At 40.0% G+C, this 20,964-nt stretch overlaps 1 protein-coding gene across 1 annotated transcript in view; it reads left to right on the top strand.

The window, feature by feature from the left end:
* The window catches only part of Sdc2 (syndecan 2), a 104,481-nt gene that overhangs the window by 70,944 nt on the left and 12,573 nt on the right, over window positions 1–20,964 (top strand). The window contains exon 2 of the mRNA XM_026384334.2: window positions 16,109–16,220. Within this exon, the coding sequence (XP_026240119.1) occupies window positions 16,109–16,220 (112 nt within the window). The remainder of the gene's footprint in view (window positions 1–16,108; window positions 16,221–20,964) is intronic.

Raw genomic sequence — 20,964 nt, 5'->3', positions numbered from 1 at the left:
CCCCATTTGTTTCGGCCTAATGAAACACAAGCTAGCATTGATTTCAGTGAAGTTCACCTCACTCCTCTGGTTTCTCTTCAGTGCTTTAGCTCTTTTGTGCCCCAACAATTTTGCAAATTCGGCTTGCTCTTCTGCCTGGTCTGGTAATGGTGCTTTCTGGTCCCATCAGCCTTATGATCAGCTTTGTGTCACCTGAATTTTTTTTTTAATTGGAATTCATTCCCACCCCCACTGTTTAATGATGAATTCTCAAGTAGGAATGTATCCTGCGCCTAAATTCAATTATCAGTAGAATGTTATCATATTTCCTGATTTTCTTAATTTATGTTGTTGTTAGTTGTACCATTAATGTTGAGCTGAGTGCAGCAGTGTACACCTGTCATCCAAGCTACTAGGGAGACTGAGATAGAAGGATTACAAGCCCAAGGTCATCTTGGAGAGCAGAGCAAGACCCTGTCAAAAAAAAAAAAAAATGTTAACGTGATCATGAGGGCACTTCATTCCTGAAGACTTTAGCGTTCATTCTCTATAATTAAGGACAAATACAGTCCTTAATTAAAGTTAGTAATCCCATAATATTTCCTAATATCCAGCCCATGTACAGATTTCCCAGTTCTCCCGCGAACATTTTTTTCCCCCAGCTTTTGCTATTTTCTTAAATGGGATCTAATAGAGCTTTTATTCCCTGCAGTTTAGAAATGCATGAAAGATTGTGATGGCTAAGTGGAGGAGACGGTGGTGCAATCCATTGTTTAAGACAGGGACAAGTGAGCCATTTTCCTAGAGCAGACTGTGCTTTCCTGTCTGTGACGTTCTTCCATTGGATGTAGCAGGGTCGGCAAGAATGAATGAATGAATGAGAATGGATGCCATATCACCCACCACAACTATGGGGCACTTGCTGATGCTAATTGTGTATAGTGCCACCAAGGTGAGGCAGCTGGGTACACACCCTGTTAGCAACCTGGAACCATCTCCTGTGTGCTAGTTTGCCAAAAATCTATTGTTATGATAGAAGGGACCATATCTCAGGGTAGAATATCTGGGTAGGCCTAAGGAGTTCTCTAGGGATTTGGTTTTGTGATAATTAATAGAACCCTTGTGTAGTTTTATATTGACAGAATAATTGAGCAGGTGATATAAAATGTTCTGTAGAACACCCCCTGCCTTCCCTGGTTACTGCATACAAATACATTATACATTAGAGTGGTACATTTGTTGCAGTTGATGAACCAATATTAATATATTATAGGCTACAGTCTATAATTTAAGGTTCACGCTTTGCATTGTACAGGTCTGTGGTTTCAACAAATTCATAATGCCATGTGTCCACCATGATAGTTTCATACAGAATAGTTTCAGTGATCTAAAATCCTCCATACTTCACTTTATTTATGCCTCACTCTTTTTTTCTTAAACCATCAGCAATTTACAGATCTCTTCCATGTCTTGATGAGTTTGCCTTTTTCAAAATGCCCTAAACTAGGGCATTTTGAGACGCCTGTTCAGATTGGCTTCTTTGGCTTAGCAAGAGGCTGCCTTTCTTTCTCTGTCTCTTGGTGGTTTCCTACTCCTTTCTTTTTATCACTGAATAATATTCCATTCTCTGTACCACATTTTGTCAGTCACAAAAGTTACTTTTATTTTTAAACGCAGAGTGGAACATTTCAGCATATATCAATTGTTGAATAAATAGCCACTAAATGACCTAGTTCCATAGACTCCTTCATTTTTCTTCCAGGTATATAGTGCCAAGGGGAAGTTGTGATGAAGAAGGCAATTAGGTTGTTAGGCACTGACTTCTGCTAATGTGCAGTTATTTAAGCAGAGAGTATCTTAACCAGGAGAGGCTTAGCCCAGCAGGAGCAGATGGCTTTGATGTGTTCCGGCTTTGAACTGCAGTTTAAGAAATCTCTCTAGAAATGCATTGTGTTCAGTAACAGTAGCCACTAGTCACCTGTGACTATTTGAATATAAATTGATTAAAAAGTAAACAAAATGAAAGATCTAGCTACATTTCAGCCTCTCTGTAGCCATCTGTGGATGGTGGCTACCATTTTGGACAACACAGATATAGAACATAACCTTCACTGCAGAAAATCTTACTGGACAGCCCTGATTCACATAAAAGCATTCCAATAGAGGGATAGGATTGAAATTAGTTGACCAGGCTGATTCTGGTTTCTCTTTAATGCTTTAGCTCTTTTGTGCCACGACAATTTTACAATAGATGAGATGAAGCCCAGAGATTTGTTTGCTGGAAAAAAAAAAAATGTTGCTTAAAATGACTTGCTGGGGATAAAAAGGCTGCCCGGGGCCAGTGAAGCTGTGAAATTCCCCCTGTGTGACAGCCCCAGGAGGTATGGCTTGACAACAGTTAGGCCCTTGATCAGCTAGTGTTAAGGAGTTTTACAGAACTCTTGAGCTCTTGCTAATTTAGTTTGGTTTAAAAAAAAAAAAAAAAAAAAAAGGCTTTCTCTAATTTGAGGGGATGAGGAAGGTGTGGAGAGAGAGTTAAACTTCCCAACTAAAAATTTTAACAAATTGTACACCCATCCTTCAGTCAACTCCTGTGGTTGTTGCATACCAGGAATGTGAGACCTGAATGAATATCAGATATTTGCCACAGGAATTGTAGCTCATTCCTTTGAAATTGAAATGACTATTATTTGGGAGCAAAGCAAATAGCAGTTTTCTTTCTTTTTTTTCCTCTTGCCAACTCTTTGGATTTGGTCAGATATAATTTGCTCACGTGGTACGTACCACACTGACAGAAAGTATTACAGGCTGTCAGTTAACTTAGGTTTCAGTTCCTTGTTCATTTTATGTATGGCATTTTAATAAAGTCTTCCATATTTTTTTTTCTAAACAGAAATACCGATAACAAACATTACATTAAATTGGGCTTCGCAGTAGAGTCTAATCTGGAAATTGGCTGTTGACATTGTTGAGGGTTTTTAATATGATTTTTAAATGAAAATGCCAAATTGCACTGTCTGCACATTGTAGCTTTAAATATTGACTTTTTTGCCTTTTGAAATGCTTTGGTTTCTAAGAGGCCTAGTGTGAAAAGGCGAGCCTGACAGAATAATATATCTACCATAATTCCTGTGAAAAGACTTTGCATATTCTGGTATTTGGAGTTCAGTCAGGATGTGACCACTTGGAGTCATAAATGTCTATAAACACAGGCTTAGAATTAATAGTTTTTCTCTAAGAATAGGCACAGAAAACATAGTATATTATCTTGCAAATTAAGAATTGGAAATGCCAGATCTCAAATGAAGACAGATTTCCTGTCACTCTTGAAGCCAGTGTCACCTGCTCAACGACTCTTACAAGAGTTGCTGAGGTTTAATCAGCATTTAATAATTATTGAATATGCTGAACTGACTTTAAAAACAAAAAAACAAACATTTTGTCCCTTGAATTTAAAAAGTGGGTAACGGATGGCTTTCTTATGTCCGCTATGGTTTTTATGTAATTCTAAAAAACGCATTTTAATTTAGATATTGTTTCATGTTAGCCAAGTCCAGGAAAATTGATTACAGTTTCTTAGCATGGGATTGTTTTCTTAAAAGCTGTGAAAGGGAAAAGAATCAATATTAGAGCTTTCCAAATGGAGGCTTTTTACAGAGCCCCCCAGCACGATTGATTACAGCTGCTTTTGTAAAGGATTTAAAAAGAACAATCTGTATTAAAAACATCGTTCTTTGGTATGAGCTTGAGCAGTTCCAAATGCGTTTCCATGGGGGCTGCCCTGCAATGTGACCACTGGAGGGGATTGTGGCCATCACCGGTGGGCCAGGGCAGCAAGGCAGGGGAGAGGCGGTTAGGTGAGGAGTTACTGACGTGCGTGCCAGAGAGGTTACCCTGACAGCTGCAGTCATTCAGCCTCCAAAGCAGGAGGGGCCAGAAGCAAGTCATTTTTCTATATGTGGCCCCAAAGGTTAAGCTGCAGGAAGGGAGAATCAGACAGATGTCTTTGTTCCCCAGCACTGGCCAGAGCCAGGTAAGTCCAGTCATAGTTAGGGATAATAATAGCAACAGATTGCTCCCAGTCCCCACGTCCTCAGCTGTTGCCTCGAACCCAATGGGGAGTGGACATGTCTTCATTTGACATCTTACACGTGAACACGGCTGACCTCCTTAGTCCCAGGCTGCATGCTGATCTGTACCGATTAATAAACTCCACTCTGAGCAGAGGCATTGTGGAGTCAAGTGTGTCTGCAGCAGTTAAATCTTTTAGAAACTAGACCCGTTCTCGCAAGGCATGTGGCAGAGACCATTAATGTGGACTGGACTCCGAGAGTTTAATCCTCAGTAATTCTCTGTGCTCTCTGGGAAATTAAGATGTAACAGGTAGACCAGATGGCCTTCATTCCAAAATGCAGACCTGGCCATTGGTGAGTTTGCCAAAGGCATTTGTAGAAAGGGGGAGCCTTTTAAGGAAGACTGAATATCCTGGAAGATGGGAGTTTTTAGAGAATATTGTTGAGTTATTCATCATCAGTGTTATTCAGTGCCAAGTGCTAAATACCTGCAGAGACCTTTGGCGTGGCTCGATACAAAACTGGTGGAATCAGCTCATAAACTTCTTTTGTTACTGGACTTACGCACTTACTTGGGGAAAAAGTATTCCTAGGGATGATCCGCTTTTTGACTTACAATGGTTTGCTTTTATTTTTTTTTAAATCTCCCATTATTTTTTTAGAAAATGAAATGTTTCTTTGTTATGAAATGGTGCTTATGAATATGTGTTCCAACTGAGACTTTTAATTATCACTAGTGAATTACCTTTAAGTCAGCCTTCTTTGGGTGCAAACAATGAAATTTGCATTTTCTTCTAACACTTTCTCCAAAGTGCTTCTTAAATAATTTTTTTTGATTGAGCATATTATCTTATCATCTTGCAATTCCTTTTCCCTTCGTCTTCCACAACCTTTATATCTTATGGATGAGAATCTATGATTCATACATAGATTCTAATGGAGAACAAAGATACAGGGTGGCCCTGGAATGATTTAGGTTACATTTTGAATTTTTTAAGGCTTTTCCATGTATCAGTTTACACAGTTGATAGTGTTCATTGTTTATGTAAAAAAAATTACTGTCCACAGTTTTTAAAAAAAAATCACTGTTCACAGTTTCCTGTCTACCTCTTTGACAAGACCATAAATGTTATTTTCAGATAAAATGCTCGCATATAACTTTGCTACGCCTACAGAATCACTTTCTTATTTATTTATTTATTTTTAGTTATAGTTGGGCACAATATCTTTAATTAATTAATTAATTAATTTTTATGTGGTGCTAAGGAACGAACCCAGTGCCTCGCACATGCTAGGCAAGTGCTGTATTGCTGAACCACAACCCTAGGCTCAGGATCACTTTCTAAAATGTGTTTGCTTTGAGATGACCCAGCCCATGTTGCTATAGATACCTTGCACTTGAAGGGGGTTCATCTGGCTGGGAGCTCAGGCTCCTGCCTGAAGCATCATGGTACATCTTGGGTAGACTTCCATTTCCTGGGGAATTTCGTGCAGGTCTGTGATGGATTTCATAATAGACTCTAATAGCTTTAAATTTCTTCCTGGTTACTCTATCAAGAAAACCATTTCTTTAAAAACATCTGGGCCCTCGTTTATTTTACTTAGTTAAAGAGTTTGGTCACGAACAGTTCCTGTATAAACAAGAAGAAATATAGGGGTTGGCTATGAATCTTGGGTAGAAAACAGGGTGTTTTTCCAGTAGATTATCAGGAATGCGAATAATCCTTTGGGCACACAGGGCAGCTGCCGCGGTGACTTGGCACTAGGTATTAACTGCCACCATTCGGAACTATTTTTTTTAACTCTAGCTTTGAAATCAGAGTCCATCGCCTTTGGATTTATCTCTTCTGTTGCCTTTGTTTAGGTTTTAAATTTATTTAGTTTTTCTTTTTTTTTTTTTTTTTGAAGTGTGAACATACTTTCAGTCTTCTAGTAATGTGGAACCAAATGCAAATATCATCCTGTTCATTTGAACAGTCCTCCTAGATCTGTAGTCAGAGTCAACTCAAGGGCTTTCTTGGAATCAGCAGAAGGAGTGGCACCCACTGCAAGTAGGTAGTCTGTGCAATAGAACAGATGCTGAAAGTCAGAAACAGTGTAGAACATCCTAGGACACACTGCAAGTCGGCCCTGCAGGTGTGTGTCAGGGTACAGCGCTCTGGGCGGGCAGTGGCCTCTGCTGACTGAGGTCAAACTGATAGGAAACTTGTTCTTGAAACTGAGCAGCCTCACCTCGATGGAGTGGTTTCCTCTGCTGGAAGTAACCTAGGAGCAAGGAGTGGCTCAGTGAGATGGATAATTAGATCAGGAAGTTTTAGAGCTTGGAATCTTGTGATCAAATACCCATTTTATTAGACCTTTTGCCTTTGTAACCTTAGCTGAAACAGTTCAGAGAGGCCCAAGTACTATTCTGTGATTCTGTGGCAGTTTTCTGAAGTGCAAAGTTTTTTTTTTAATTTACTATCTAGATATTTATATATTCCTATGATTCTTTCTTATATATTAATATATATAAATATATGTGTATAAATCATGTATATGCACATGTATGTGTTTGAACACAATAACTGTTAAATAAGTAATAAATTCATTTTCAGAAGTTCATTTGTATTGTCACCATCTAGAAGCTACTCCCTGGTCATTTGTGAGACTCATTTGTTATGTGCATTCAGTGTGTGTGTGTGTGTGTGTGTGTGTGTGTGTGTGTGTGTGTGAAGTATGTCTATATAGCACAAATGTAACAGTAATACCAATTAGAGAAATCACCACAAACCCACCACCCTAACCACTTAACCTTTCTTCATTCCCCTTTCAATGCTTGGCCAGAAGTATGTGAAATTTTAATTTAGTAGTGATATTAGAAAATATTTTTACAACGTGCTTCTTAAATATAATGTGGTCATAAAATTTTTCCTTATAACTCTATGGTATATGATTTTTAGTGGCTATGCTGAGAAAATTAATGTGTCATGCATAATAATGTATCACCCCCACAGTTGGTATTTGGGTTATCTCAGTGATTTTTGCTGCCGTATCGTAGTAAACACTCTGGCTTTTCTTCTTTTTAAAATATTTACTTAGGATAATTCCTGAAAGAGGACATATCTGCTCTAATGGTGTAAACATTTTCATAGCTGCTTAAAACACATTGCCGGGGTGATTTCCAAAGGGTCTGTGCCCTTTCTGTAAGTTGGCATCTTTTTAAATAGTCCAGGTGTCTCCCTACAGGCCAGTAGTGGAGTGTCAGGTGTTCCTGCTGACATTCAGACTCAGTTCTAGCTCAGCTCTCTGGAACAGCTCAGTTGGCTATCCATTCATCACCGCTGCAAGCTCCAGAACCCCACTTCTTCCCTAGCATTGGTCGCAGCCTGGAAAGGTGTGGTCTGCCCCAGGAATCAAGGTCGTTCCCATTTTCCTATCCCATAGGCTTTCTGTGGCCTTATGTCAACCCTCCAGTAGGGTGGAGAATATATGTAGACCTAGAATTATAGCAGTTGAAAACCCTTAGAGTGAATTATGAAATCTAAACCAGAGCCTGGTGGCTTCCTGTGCCTGACTTGGAGTCTGTTCTCTGATGGTAGTTTTTACAAAACACTTCTGAATAAGAAATAAATTCCAAATATCTTTCCTCCCCCGCCCCCCCCCCCCCGCTCTCCTGCCAAACTCCACCAGGAAACAGCATCTCATTACTTGAGTTAGAATTTATTAATCCCAACCCTCTTCAGCACTTGGAACTTTTCAGGTTGGGCTCACATGGCTTCTATTTTTACTTTAGTCTAAACTGTGGTCGTATGGATAGCAAAAGAAATACAGCAATATTCTAACTTGGGAGGGGGAGAGGCAACAATGCTTATAATAACATAACTGCAAACTCTTGCTTCCTCTGTTTGATATTCCAAAAAAGGAAGAAAGCACCGTGCGGTGCACATCTGTAAGTAATGAACATTTTCCTTTTGTGTGTCATGCATATTCAGCGTGATCCCACTCAAAGTCTCGGGCGTTGTTCTAATATACACCGCCTCCTAGATCCCTGTCTTTGTTGCCAGCAAATTTAATGCAACCCAAAGGTTACTTCCTTTCTCTCTCTGGATCAGGAATCTGAACCCATGACCACAAGCAGAGGTACGAATTGTCCATGTGTTCTGCTTATGTTTTTGTTTTTCCCCCCTGGTCATCTTTTGCTTAAGGACCTTTTTTTGTTTGTTTAGTAGGAGCAATAGACCAATTAATTTCAAGAAGGCTTTCTTTTCTCTCTTTTTTTAAGTATTAATTGAATTTTGTAAGGCAGTGTTTTTGAAATCTAGACGTTACAAAGGGGCATCAAGTGAAAATTCTCTCCAGTTGGGATGTTTTGCTTTTAATTAGTTGTCTTTAATTATTCTAGGTTCCCAAGTATGAGATATGTCAAGAATTTGGGCACAGTTTAGATTCTTTCCGCTCGGTTTCTTTGGTTAAGGGCTCTTTATCATGAGATGGTGGCTTGTAAAAACGGAGGGATTTGGATCACAAGGTTTGTAGAATGATATGACTGTTGGCAGATGAGCATATTCTCAGAGAATGTGTGTGATCAGGATTGTTTATTGTTACCACGTTCTAGATTAAGAAGTGAAACTGGGGGATAGGCATCCTACTCTGTTTTATGTGTCGTTGTACTTGGGGTCAGGGGAAGGGTCCATCTTTTATTTAAATAAGCATACAAGATCTTTGTGGATCACCAAATCTGAGATGCTATTTTAAATATAATCAACAACTCATTTATTGAGCCAGGTACTGTTCTGTAGAATCAATAAATGTCGTAGGAAGAAAAATAGTTTAGCCTGTAGCACCAGATTTAGCAGCACACATACAGCAAGGCAACTTTTCTGCAAATGATATTGATTATTTCAAATCATTTTTAGATGAGCCACATAATCCTCTAGCAAGATTTTTTGAGGGGTGGTATTGAGGGGGGTTAATGTGCTAATTATTGCAAGGAGCATTTTATTAAAGAAAGATTTTTATCTGAACTTTGCCGGCTTGGGTAATCTAACTACTTTAAACCAAATACAGTTCTTTTTAAGACGAAAATATCCACAGTTGATACTGTACACTAACTCCGTGTTACTTTTTGTAACACTTTCCAGCCATTTCCATGTTCTCCCAAGACCAGGGTTGGTTGGAGGCCTTTTTAATGAGTTGGAAGTTTCTTCCAAGATCACACTTACCTTTCCTGGCATGCTTCCCACAGTGCAAGGCTGGATTCTAACTGGCCCTTTTGTAGAGAGACCAGGTAAGGGAATGCTGATCTATTCAACATCAGCCCTTCAAAAAAATCTGAATTGCTGTCTGCTGATCCTTTTCCACATACTGGTCCCTGGACCATGTTGATAGGCAGTGGAGAGGACGGAGAAGACATCTGAGCTGGCCCTGCTGCTTGGACTTCTTTAAGGAGCACTTATTCTAAGAGGTGAGATAAGACTCCCTCTCTGTGTGAGGCTTCCAACAGGAAAATTCAGCGTCAGTGGTAAGTTCCAAATGAATAGTTCAGACTTGAAGGACTATAAATAAATGCAGTTAGAAATTCTCCCAGGCTTTGGTTTGCTCAAAAGCTTTATGAAACTAGGAGGATTTTTTTTTCCAGATAGCCTATAATGTGACATTTTCATGACCAGTTAATTCATCCTTGGGTCTCACGTCACACCCAAACAGGATTCTACCTTCATATTGCGAATTGAGTTTATTTTCCTAATATGCATGAGTAAATATTTTAAAGTCATTCCCCACTTTGTGCAAGGTATTTTGAAGAGTTTCTTAAAGAGATTTTATTAGCTTTCTGTATAATTAATTAAGGACTATTAAAGCTATTCGAAGCAGTTCTGAACTAAAGACTTTTACTATGAGTTTCTTTAAAGGGGATTTAAGATTATTTTTTCATGTATGACCTCACCTTTCACTTTGCCCCTCTGCCCCATGGATGATTTGAATATATATACAAACCCTTGAAAAATGCTTTTAAATACAACACTATGGTTTGTACTTCAGCCATATCTAACATATTCGGGGGGGGTATCTTTTTCTAATAATAAACATAGAGTTCTTTCCTTCTGTTACATTTGCAGCTTGGATGGGGCACCTGTTTGTTCCAGATGAAGGTGTTACTAAAAATTAACTAACTGCATTTCATGCCCATGGCTCTAGGCATCGTCTGTGTAGGGAATTTGCAGGATGTTAGGCAGAGAAGAGGCTATGGAGCTGGAAATTTAGACTTTTTTTTTTTTTTTCCCCATCAGTGATGCCAAGAATGCTAGTTTTGAAAGATGTTAAATACATGTTCTGGTGCAGAAAATTTCCACAGTCAAGACTTGAAAATGCTGCCTCATTGAACAGAGTTCAACATAGTGTATTACTGCAGTTCTTCTCAGGTCCTTTATTATGATTATGTGTGAATCATGAGAAAAGGAGGCTGGAGGTAAACACAGCACATTAACACTCTCAGTGACACACACTCTGAAGTCACCTCTGTGCTCTGAGCTGTATGACTTCAGGCAGGTTCAGCTCCTTGGTCTGCCTTGGAGATTGTTGAGAGGATTAGATGAGCCAATGCTTATAAAGCACTTAGCACAAATGCCCAGCACATAATAAACACTTAACAGTTAGCTACAACTAATCCTTTTGAACCTGAGGCTGAATGATCTGATGTCATTTGTATTGTGGTACAATTGTGGGTACAGCAAAAGAAGCCCAGAATAAAGTGTCAAGAGCTTTGGGCTCCCCTATGACCACCAACTGGATCAGGTGATTTTGAGCTACTTTGTCATCACAGGGCCAGTTTTGAAATAAATAGATGATCTTGATATCTGTAAAAGTCCAGTCAGACTCTTAAAAGTATGTGTTCCTTTGGGCTACACCTAAGCCAGAATTGGCAAGTTTAGCTTCAGGACAAGTATGTCATCTCTGAGCAACTCTTTGTGTGAGAGAGAATTTTAGCTAATTATTATTACCTTTACAGTGTATGTAAGCCAGGAACAAAATAGTTTACTAAGTCAACCATGGTAAGATAAGCCGAAGTTACAGCCTGTTTGGCACCTGTAATCACCATAAAAGTTAATATACATTTGAGCCCAAATCAGGGCTAGACATTCCTTTATCATAAAATTAAGGGGCATCATGTAGGTGTTTGTTTTGTCTGATGAGAATCAGAAATGTATCATTAGGCCATACAGAGCTTTTATTTTTATGTTGGAAGACTAATTTTCTGATGGTAGGGACTGGGGTACCCATAATTAGTTAGGTGTTCTACCTTCTAATGTGTTGTGAACTCAATTTAAGTGATAAAGTGAACTGCTTTGAGCTTTAATTTTCTTGTTCCACTGTATGGGTTGCGCTAATTTCAAAGCATTTGAAAGACATTTTGCAGTAGATAAGGTAGTGTATCTTTCAAGGAACGCCACCGATTTCTAAATAATAGATTTTCACACTGGTGATTCGAAACATGTATTTATTTGTTCAATATAGGCTATTCCCACATGGAAAAATCCAACAAGTAGATTTGTTCAGTTGTTATCCCACAAATTGTCTTTACTGAGAAAATGGAAGGGGTGCCAAGACTACTGGTACACTTGATCCTGTGTGTATTAAATCAACAGTTTCTCTTTTCATTTTTTTTTTTTTACAGACACTATATTGGGCTCAATCATTCTATTAAAATTTAGTTTTTATCATAAGGTATAGAAGTGGAGCTCACCGTTGCTTTCACAGTTTTTCATCTGTAAAGGAGTTTATTTCCCCTTTGGGATTTATATGAAGGAAATTGATGTCATTGATGTTTGTTCCATGGTGATTTTTTTGTCTTGGAGCCCTGGGTTTGGGTGGAGGAAATGGGAGTAGCTGACACTGGAAATGCAGGTGAGGCCATGTGGCTAGAGAGCTTCCTTATAGGCCAAGGAAATTTTATGTCATCCCAGTAGTGACAGGGAGCCAAGGCAGGGTGTTTCACAGGGCAGATGGTGTGGTTACCTTTGAACTTAAGAATGGTCCCTCTGCAAAGAAAGACTGTAAAGACAAAGACCTGAGCTATGGCGAAATTGGGTGGCCCTAGGAATGGTCTAGGCCCAGTGCAGTAAGGTTGCTGAAATCCCAGGTCCGGAGAAGGAGGAATGGAGTTGAGACAGATCTGTGTCTTGCCTTCCTTCTAGTCATTGTGGGTTACAGAAATTGCACCAGATGTGCCTTGTTCTCCAGAAGGTCAGTCTGCTGGAGGTGTTGTGCTTCCGTCTTCCTGGCTGAATGTGGCATGAAGTGGATCTCTTTCTCTCCGTGCAGTATGTTTTCCTCTTTATGGTACCCCATCCTTTCCATGGCTAACCCTTGGTCTCCTATATTCCTATATTGCATCATCCAAGGGGGAGAAGTCTGATGACCAGCTTTGTTTTTCTTCCAGCTTGTACTCTGAACACGATTAGCCAACAGTATTGGCACCACCTCACAGCCACGGTCAGTCCCAGAGTAAATGACCTCATTACGAAATTCTACAGTCAGGCTGCAGCTATGTGCCTCTGTGCATTTCTTTCCAGCTGCTTCCATCTACTTGCTCTGTCCCATTAAGCAAGTGAGGATATGCAGAATATATACCATCCTGGGGTTTTCTGTGCAGCAAGACTGACCACATTTGGCCAGGTATAAAATCAATTTTTTGATGCACATCTTATTGTCTTAAAGGGATGTTGTTGTATAATTTACTTCCCTCTCCAAGCAGGGAATAGCAAAATCCTTACCAGCACAAGAGTGTGGAGTCTTCATAAAAGGAATTTGGCTTGTTTTTGGAAGTCTTTTTTTTTTTTTTTTTTTTGAGGGGGGAACAATGGAGATATTTTTGGAGCATTATCTGCTACAAAATGAAAAGAGCCCTGCTTGCAATTAAATTGGACTCTACAGAAGGATATTAATAATAATAATTCTCCCTGTGTTCTTGATGTCTCTGAAATCAGAATGGGACAGAACTTGTTGCAGTTTGATGTCAAAATTATTTGCACCGCAGCGAAACAAATACTTTGGGCTGCCCTCAAATACAGTAAGCATCCCATCAGTCCTGGGACCACCCTGGAGTCCTGCATGCCCCAAGTGGCTGAGGACAAACAACCTGTTTCTCTAGACTAGTTCTGGCCTTCACCCCAAGTCTTGAAGTAATACGGGCCTCACGGGTACTTCTTAAGAAGTTAGTGGCCTGTCAGGCTGCCCAGTGTGGATGAAGTGTGAGGTGGATCGGATTCTCTGGGAGAAGTTTTTGGCCCACCTGCCTATTAGTGTGACAAATATGCTAGTCCCAACAACTAGGTCATCTAATGAATAGAAATTCAATTTACACATAGGGATTAAATATCTCAGTGTTAACCTTTGCCACATCAAATTTCTTTGACAGAGCCAAGAGGAAAATGAGAGCCATTTAATATTAAGGAATGGGAAACCAGTTTCTAAAATATAAAGGGAATCTTTTTCTTCCTTTTAAGACTCTGGGTTACACAAGTAGATGGCAATGCAAGGAATGGGAAGTTTGGGGCAAATGATCTTTTATCCTTAAGATCAAGAGACTTTTAACTGTAGGAATTCTGAAGGTCTTGGGACATATGTTATCTTGAAACCTGAGTCAAAGGTTACTTAAGTCAATTTGGTTTAAGTAATCTCAGTTGACAGATACTTATTGAGTACCCATATACTTGGAGGAGGACAGAGAGCAAGTTCACAGGGTATTCAGGGCCTGCATCAACAAACTGTTCTCCAAAGGAGCTAGACAAACACATATGTACTAATTAGAAATAATGTGAGAATGTATGTCTTCAGCTGTTCATAAGCTGCAAAATCTGAAGTAGCTCAGACTACAACTAAGGACTGGAGAAGTCAGAGCCTATTTTGAAAAGTAGAAAGGGTTTGACAGTGAATAAGAGTGTCCTCTGGTAAAGTTTAGAGGACAAGTTTTAATACAGGCGAGACTGAGAGTCGCTATTAGGTGAGAGTGCAGTGTTTACTGAGCACCTGCTGTAGACCAAGCTTTCTGATTTGATGGGGAGCTGGGAGGTTAAAAACAAATAGGGTGCATCAGACCTCAGCATCCATGGAAGACTGATCTGGTACTTGCCTTGGATACCAAAATCCATAGACGCTCAAGTCCCTTACATAAAATGGCATAGTATTTTCACATAAGCTATACACACCTTCCTATATACTTTGAATCACCTCTAGGTTACTAATAATACCTAATATAGCATAAATGCTATATAATTAATTGTTATGCCATATTGTTTAGGGAATGATGATGAGCAAAAACATTTATACATGCTCGGTACAGACTGTGTTTTAAAATGTATTTTCAGTCCCCAGTTGGTTGAATCCATGGATGCAGAACCCACAGGTGTGGCTGGCTAGCTCTACACTCCTCTCCCTCAAGGGAGCTGTAAGTCTAGTGGGGGTCAGTTAGGCTGGGTATAGAGCCATGGAATGCTGGACTCCCTGTTCAGTTTGCAAGTTTAGGGATTGCAGCCTGGAATGGTGATGGCCTTAGAAACCGTGTCATGCAAGACCACCTCGGAACGTAGAGGTATAAGCTCTGACCATTTGGGCAGAAAACTTCTGACACACTGTTGGCTCACTCAGAGCCTGCAAGCCAGGCCACTGGAACACCAGTCCCTAAGGTTTCAGCCCTCAGAATCTGCCAGTGCGATAGCTCAAACAAAATGATTGCCATACTTTCCTGTCAGTTGGCACCCAGGCCTGTGAGGAATGTAGCTCAGGTTTAAAATACATAAGCCTCTCTAGTCGGCGCTGAAACTTGAGAGAATAAAGCAGTGCTGTTAGACTAGGCCTGTTCACCCACCCCAGGAGGTGCTGTCTGTAGTGACTGCTAAAAAAAAAAAAAAAAAAATAGATAAAATAAAGTTTTATTTTCAGAATAAATCCAATGAAAACCAACAGTGTAAGGGAAACATTTTTTTATAAATTCCTGTTAGGAACAAACATTCAATTCCATCTTTAAAAATCGGCTAATAATGAGTGTTGCCTATTCCAAATAAGAACTTTGCTTAGAGGTCTTAGAGGTTGCCAGTCCGAGATACTGGTGATAAAATGTCAATTTACTAAATCCTTTAACAAAAATAAATAAATAAATAAATAAATTTCTACTTCTGCTGTGTCTCCAGTTCATGCAAGTGACTCCTTTGGCAGGATTAGGTTGAATTTTAATACTCAACTCTTCTTGAAGAGCTCAGAAGCTGTAGAACTGGTATACTTTGTGACTGATCCCTCTGCGTATTAAGCCTGTGGTTTGCTAATACCAAGTGCCAGTAATACATATTTTAAAAAGTGCTCTTGTGGGTTTATCTGTGTTTGTCATTAAGGCTCTGCTAAGCCAGTAAACCCTAGAAGTGGGCTTGCAGTGGGATATCGCCCTTGGCAGATGAGCCCCATAGGTCCCCGCTCCACATGGGGCCCCGCCTGACATCATCGTAGATCTGGACTGTGGCAGAAAGCTCTGGATTGCTTGGGTGGCTGAGGAGCTCTCATCTGCAGTGATAAAGCTGAGCATGGCCAGGCCTGTAAGCATTTGGTGTGCCTTGGTGGATCCCCAGGTGATTATTTGTCCTAAGCACTGTAATACCTGTAAGTGCAACCCAAGAAAGACAAGCGACTGGTGTGTTTGTAGTTTTTTGCAGTAAAGGCACCTCATTTGTGAAGAAAAGAATGCTTGAGACCGCTTATCACTATCATCGGGATGACTGAAATTCTGACAAGTTTAGTGGAATGGAACAAAAGTCCGTGAGAGATGCTTAGGTCTCTGCACTGTCTTCGTTCTACTGGATTAGGCTAGTACTGGCTTCTCTTGGGGGCATTAGTCCATGATCAGCCCTTGATTTAATACAGGTTGCCGAGTGTCCTGAGTAAGGAGAAGGCTAAGCTAGGCATGTAGATTCAGCAGAACAGAGGAGAGGGAGGGCCAGTCACCACTGTGTAAATCTAAACACTAAGATAAATAAGCACATTTTAAAATCTCTCCTCATCCTGTGAATGCCTTGTCTTTTCTTTCTCAGAGAGCAGAGCTGACATCTGATAAAGACATGTACCTTGACAACAGCTCCATTGAAGAAGCTTCGGGAGTGTATCCTATTGATGATGATGACTATGCTTCTGCATCCGGCTCAGGTAAGGCCACTGCTGTAGGCCTTTCTCTGTGCATGTGCACACACAATTTCACTGTGCTAGACAGGCAACGTGCAGGGCAGTTACGAGCATAGAGCATAGTCTTTGCATCTGAAGTGTATGTGTGTGAATTCCAGCTTGTGAGAGCTTGGAGATTTATTTAGCTATGCTGAGCCTCAGTTTCCTCATTTATAAAAAAAAAAAAAGAAAGCCATAATCATCTTTAGCACATAGAGCTATTGTGAGGATTAAAGGAATTGACACATAAGCTTAAACTTTTATTATTAAGACTTTCAGGGTGATGTCATAGAAACCACCCTTAAAGAAATCCCTCAAACACAAGTTTCATAAAACTGCCTGCCCCGTTAAAGATTATAGATGAGACCAAGAACTTTTTTTTTCCCATCCCCTAGTCTATTGCTTAAAAGTAGGAGGGAAAATGAGCAAGCAGCCAAGTAAAACAAGGGTAGAATGCTCTCCTCAGCTTCCTTGGTATATAAGTTATCTGTCATTTCCATGATGCTGTGTGACAAATCACCCCAACACTGAGTGATGGAGGGCAGCTAGTGTTCATTTACTTTATTCCTCAGCAGGTCAGCAAGTTAGGGCTGTTGCTTCAAGTGTCAGTGGTCAGCCATAGGCTGGGCCTGCAGCTTGGCTGATCTTGACTGGACTCCATCATCTCTCTGGGGCACCTGGGCAGACTTGGCGCTGATTCACACAGTCTGTCATCTTCCAGGAGTCCAGCCATTTGTTCACAGGGAAGAGCAGAGATCCCAACCAAGGCAGCGTGTAGAAATGTGCAGAGCTTCCTTCATCCTAGGCTTATAACTTGGTACTGCATTACTTATGCCACATTTTATTGGTCAAAGCAAGTCAGAAGGCTAGCTCAGACTTCACTTTTTTGGTGGGTGGGGGCAGTACTGTGGACTGAAACTAGGTCTTCATGCATGCTAGGCAAATGCTTTACCATTGAGCTACACCCCCAGCCTAACTCTGTCTCTTGATGGAAGGAGTTACAGTCACGTTGTAGACAACATAGGTCCAAGGAATAAAGGAACCTACCATTTTTTAATCTACCTTATCTGGTAAATGTTTCATCTGTGTCAGGAATAGCCCCCATGAAACTGAAAACAAGAAGTATCTTGTGCGCATATATATAAATTTTAAATATACATTTTTAATTGTTGATGGAATATATATGCAGTGCTGAGAATCAAGCCCAGTGCCTCACACATGCTAGGCAAGTACTCTACCACTGAGCCACACGCAGCCCCCTTGTGCATATATTTAATGGACAACTCAGAAATTTGAGGTCAGCAGCCTGCAAGAAAAATCTTATCCATGCCTTTTGCTTAGGATTTATTGTAGATTCAACAAATGGTAAAAGTTATGCTGAATATAGATGTGTGATGATCAGATTGGTCTAGGCTTCAGAATGATCCAGAGCAAATTCAAATCAATTGTGTCCTTGGTAAAGATCTATCCATATAAGAGTGTTTTAAGTTGGAGAATGGCAAGTCTGAGAAATACAGGAGAGGTGGTGCTGACCTAGTAACAACACGCTTACAATGCAATCCTAATGTAAAAATAGCCCCAGTTATTCTTAGGAGGGTGCTGTATATCACACACGCAGAATGAGTGTGAAGAGAGTTGTTCTCCATAGCCCACAACTCTATTAATATCTTTCACTCATGGCACCTCTTTTTTTCTCAGAGAGAGAGAGAGAAAGAAAAAGCAAGTGCACCTCAAAAGTGTTTTGTTAACTGTCATTTTCAAAATGTTGCAGGACTTAATAAATACGGACACTTTTGCCCCCATTTCACAGATCTTAGGATACAACAGTTGTTAGGGATCTGTAGAGTTGTCCAAGTCATTTTGCTGACTCCTGCCAAGACTGTCCTTAATTGAAAGAAAACAGGTGCATGGTTCTGCTCATCTGCTCTCCCTACTCACCCAGGTGAAAGGCAGTTGGAGTGAGTCATTTGAAATCCTGAACCCATGAATCAGATCAAGATAGATTAGATGGATAAACGTGGCCCAGTTGCTTCAGCTACAGTTCTACCTTTAGGCAAATCATTGCTGTAAAACAATAAACAAACAAACAAAAAAATTGTTCTTGACTTTGGAAACCACCTTGTATTGTGCTGTGGATATTGTTTTTCAGCTTAAAGGTGGTAGTAGCAGTCATAACTAAAGTTTGTGAAGCACTTGCTTTTGGGGGGTGGGTGGGGGTACTGCGCCAATCCTAATAACATCCCTGTAAAAGTAGATTCTGTTATGGTTCCATTTTTCACATGAGAAAACCAGAGGTATAGAGAGATTAAAGAACTTGCCTCAGGTCATACTGTCAGAAAGTAATGGAGCTGGGGCAAGGGATGGGCGTGGGGCTGGAGAATGTTCCATTCCAGTCCCTTACCATACTGCCTCCTTGTGTCATAAAACCCCATTCTTGAATTAAGAAGCCTTGCCCAGTCTCAGCTGGAAATACCAGGAATCCCCAAGTTTTGGCCAATGTACCATCTGGCCTAAATCCTATCAGGCTATCCAGTAGGAAAGCAAATGGCCTGGAAGAGAATGTCTAATGGCCCAGAGGGTACTTCTCAGGCGAGGAGATGGGCTCACATTATTTACTAGACTCAGAATAGGCATTAGCAAACACAAGCACAAATTCTTGTGTATTTACTGTGTGCCATACATGATGCCATATTCTTGGAACACAGATGGGAAAGACTTGGTTCCCATCCCCAAGAGACCATCCAAGAATCTAATGAGAAAAATGTTGAATGAGGAAAAAAATATTTTGTAACACCATGTGATCGGTGACATAATGTAGGAAAGTGTTATCCAACAAAAATTTAAGAGTTCAATACTAGACCTTTGGTTAAAGATAACAAGTTGAATGCACATGCCTTCCAGGACCCAGCTAAACTGATAATAAAGGAATTGGTCGTAAACTGACAAGGACAAACAAGACAGTCAAGGAGACAAAAGCCACAGGGTTTTGAAAGCTGGGAGGCAGATGGACTGATAGTAACAGTCTAAGAAGACTTGAGAAGACCCAGTCAGCCAACAGAGGGGAGAGCCAAGGGGCAAACCAGTCAATGTAGCAGAATCCCCTGGGGGCTCAGGAATTGGGGGCACTAAATGGAAAGTGATAATAAATTTAGGGCATTCTCTTGAAGATATCTTCAAGAAGCAAGTAGTTTCTTTGATTTCTTCCTTTTACCATGCAACAAAAATGATCCCCAACCTCAGAGAAAAACTGGAGGTATGTTATTTGGAATAAAACATAGGGTCTTTGGGCTGGAGAGACTGTATTTAAAGTGATAATAAGTTCTTTGTTGAAGAGTTATTTCATGCTGAGATACTCCCAGTTGTCGTCTTCTCCCAATCATTTCCCAGAACACTGGCTATCTGTCCTTTACCTTTCAGGTAGGGGACTGTGAGGTTCCTTTTTAGGATGTTGGACCGACTCAAAAGAAAAAACTCAAAGATAGCATCATTGGGAACTTTCCAACAAAACACATGTCTCTTAACTGGTGATGCTGACATTTGACAAACTTCTCCTGTCTGAACAGAGTTTCCAGGCAGATTTTCTGTGTGTAAATATGAAAGACAATTATAGCTCCCTAGGCATTTTTGAAAAACTTATAACATGAAAAATAGAGATTTCTCCAACCCCCAAATTGAGAGAGGACAGAAAATCACAGAACAAAGAGAATTTACGGGAAAAAAAAAAAACAACTTGTTAACGTCAAGGAGATTTTATAACTGTGAAGCAAGAACAGGACACCATAAAACAGGAACATGCTGAGAGCCCTAGAGTTCTTGGTGAGTAGAACTCTCATGTCCAAGTGGGAAAACTCATTAGAAGATAAGAAGAGCCTATTCATTCATTCATAAACGAGCATTTATTAGCCATCTACAATGTGAAGGAACAGTAGGCATTCTAGAAATACTCCAGTATGTAAAATTTAACAAAGCATTCTCTGCTGGGATGGATTAATTCTCTTTATTCCTTTATGTAGTTCATCTGTGAATATATATTCTTTTTTTAAAAAAAAATGTTTTTTATAAGTTATCTTAGTCCATTTGGGCAGCTATAACAAAGTACCTTAGATGGAGTAATGTATAATATCATAAATTATTCGGTCACAGTTATGGAGGCCAGGAAGTAAAAAATCAAGGGCCTTCAGGTTTGGTGTTTGTAAAGGCTTGCTTTCCTTCATAGATGATGCCTTCTTGCTGCATTCTCAAATGACATAGGGGCAAACCAACTTCCCTGGGTTTCTTTAATAAGGCACTAATCTCATTCACGAGGGCAGAGAGAGCCTTCATGACCTTATCCACCTCCTAAAGTCTCTACCTCTTAATACTATTGCATCGGAGGTTAGGTTTCAATATGTGAATTTTGAAGGGGCTCTAACATTCAGACCATATCATAGTAGAGAAAGAGGTTTTTTTTTTTTTTTTAAAGGAGGAGGATATATAGTGAGCAGTGGGAACATACAGATAAAAGTCCATAATGAAGAGGTCACAGAAGATCTCAGAGAGGAATGATATCATTGCTGAGTGAGATAATATATACAGGGGTTTGTCAAGTGGAAAAAGACTCTGGGGTCAGGTATTCCACACTGGAAGAATAGCAAGAGCTAAAAATCAGGGAGGTCATCAAAGGGGATCCCTGATTTCTTTTGGTCAAGAGAGTTTGTCTTTTCATTAAAAAAATAAAAATAAAAACTGT

The sequence above is a fragment of the Urocitellus parryii genome, chromosome 7 (assembly GCF_045843805.1).
Source record: "Urocitellus parryii isolate mUroPar1 chromosome 7, mUroPar1.hap1, whole genome shotgun sequence".
NCBI lineage: Eukaryota > Metazoa > Chordata > Mammalia > Rodentia > Sciuridae > Urocitellus > Urocitellus parryii.
The sequence above is the reverse complement of the archived record's forward strand: the minus strand, read 5'-3'. Positions and strand labels throughout refer to the sequence as shown.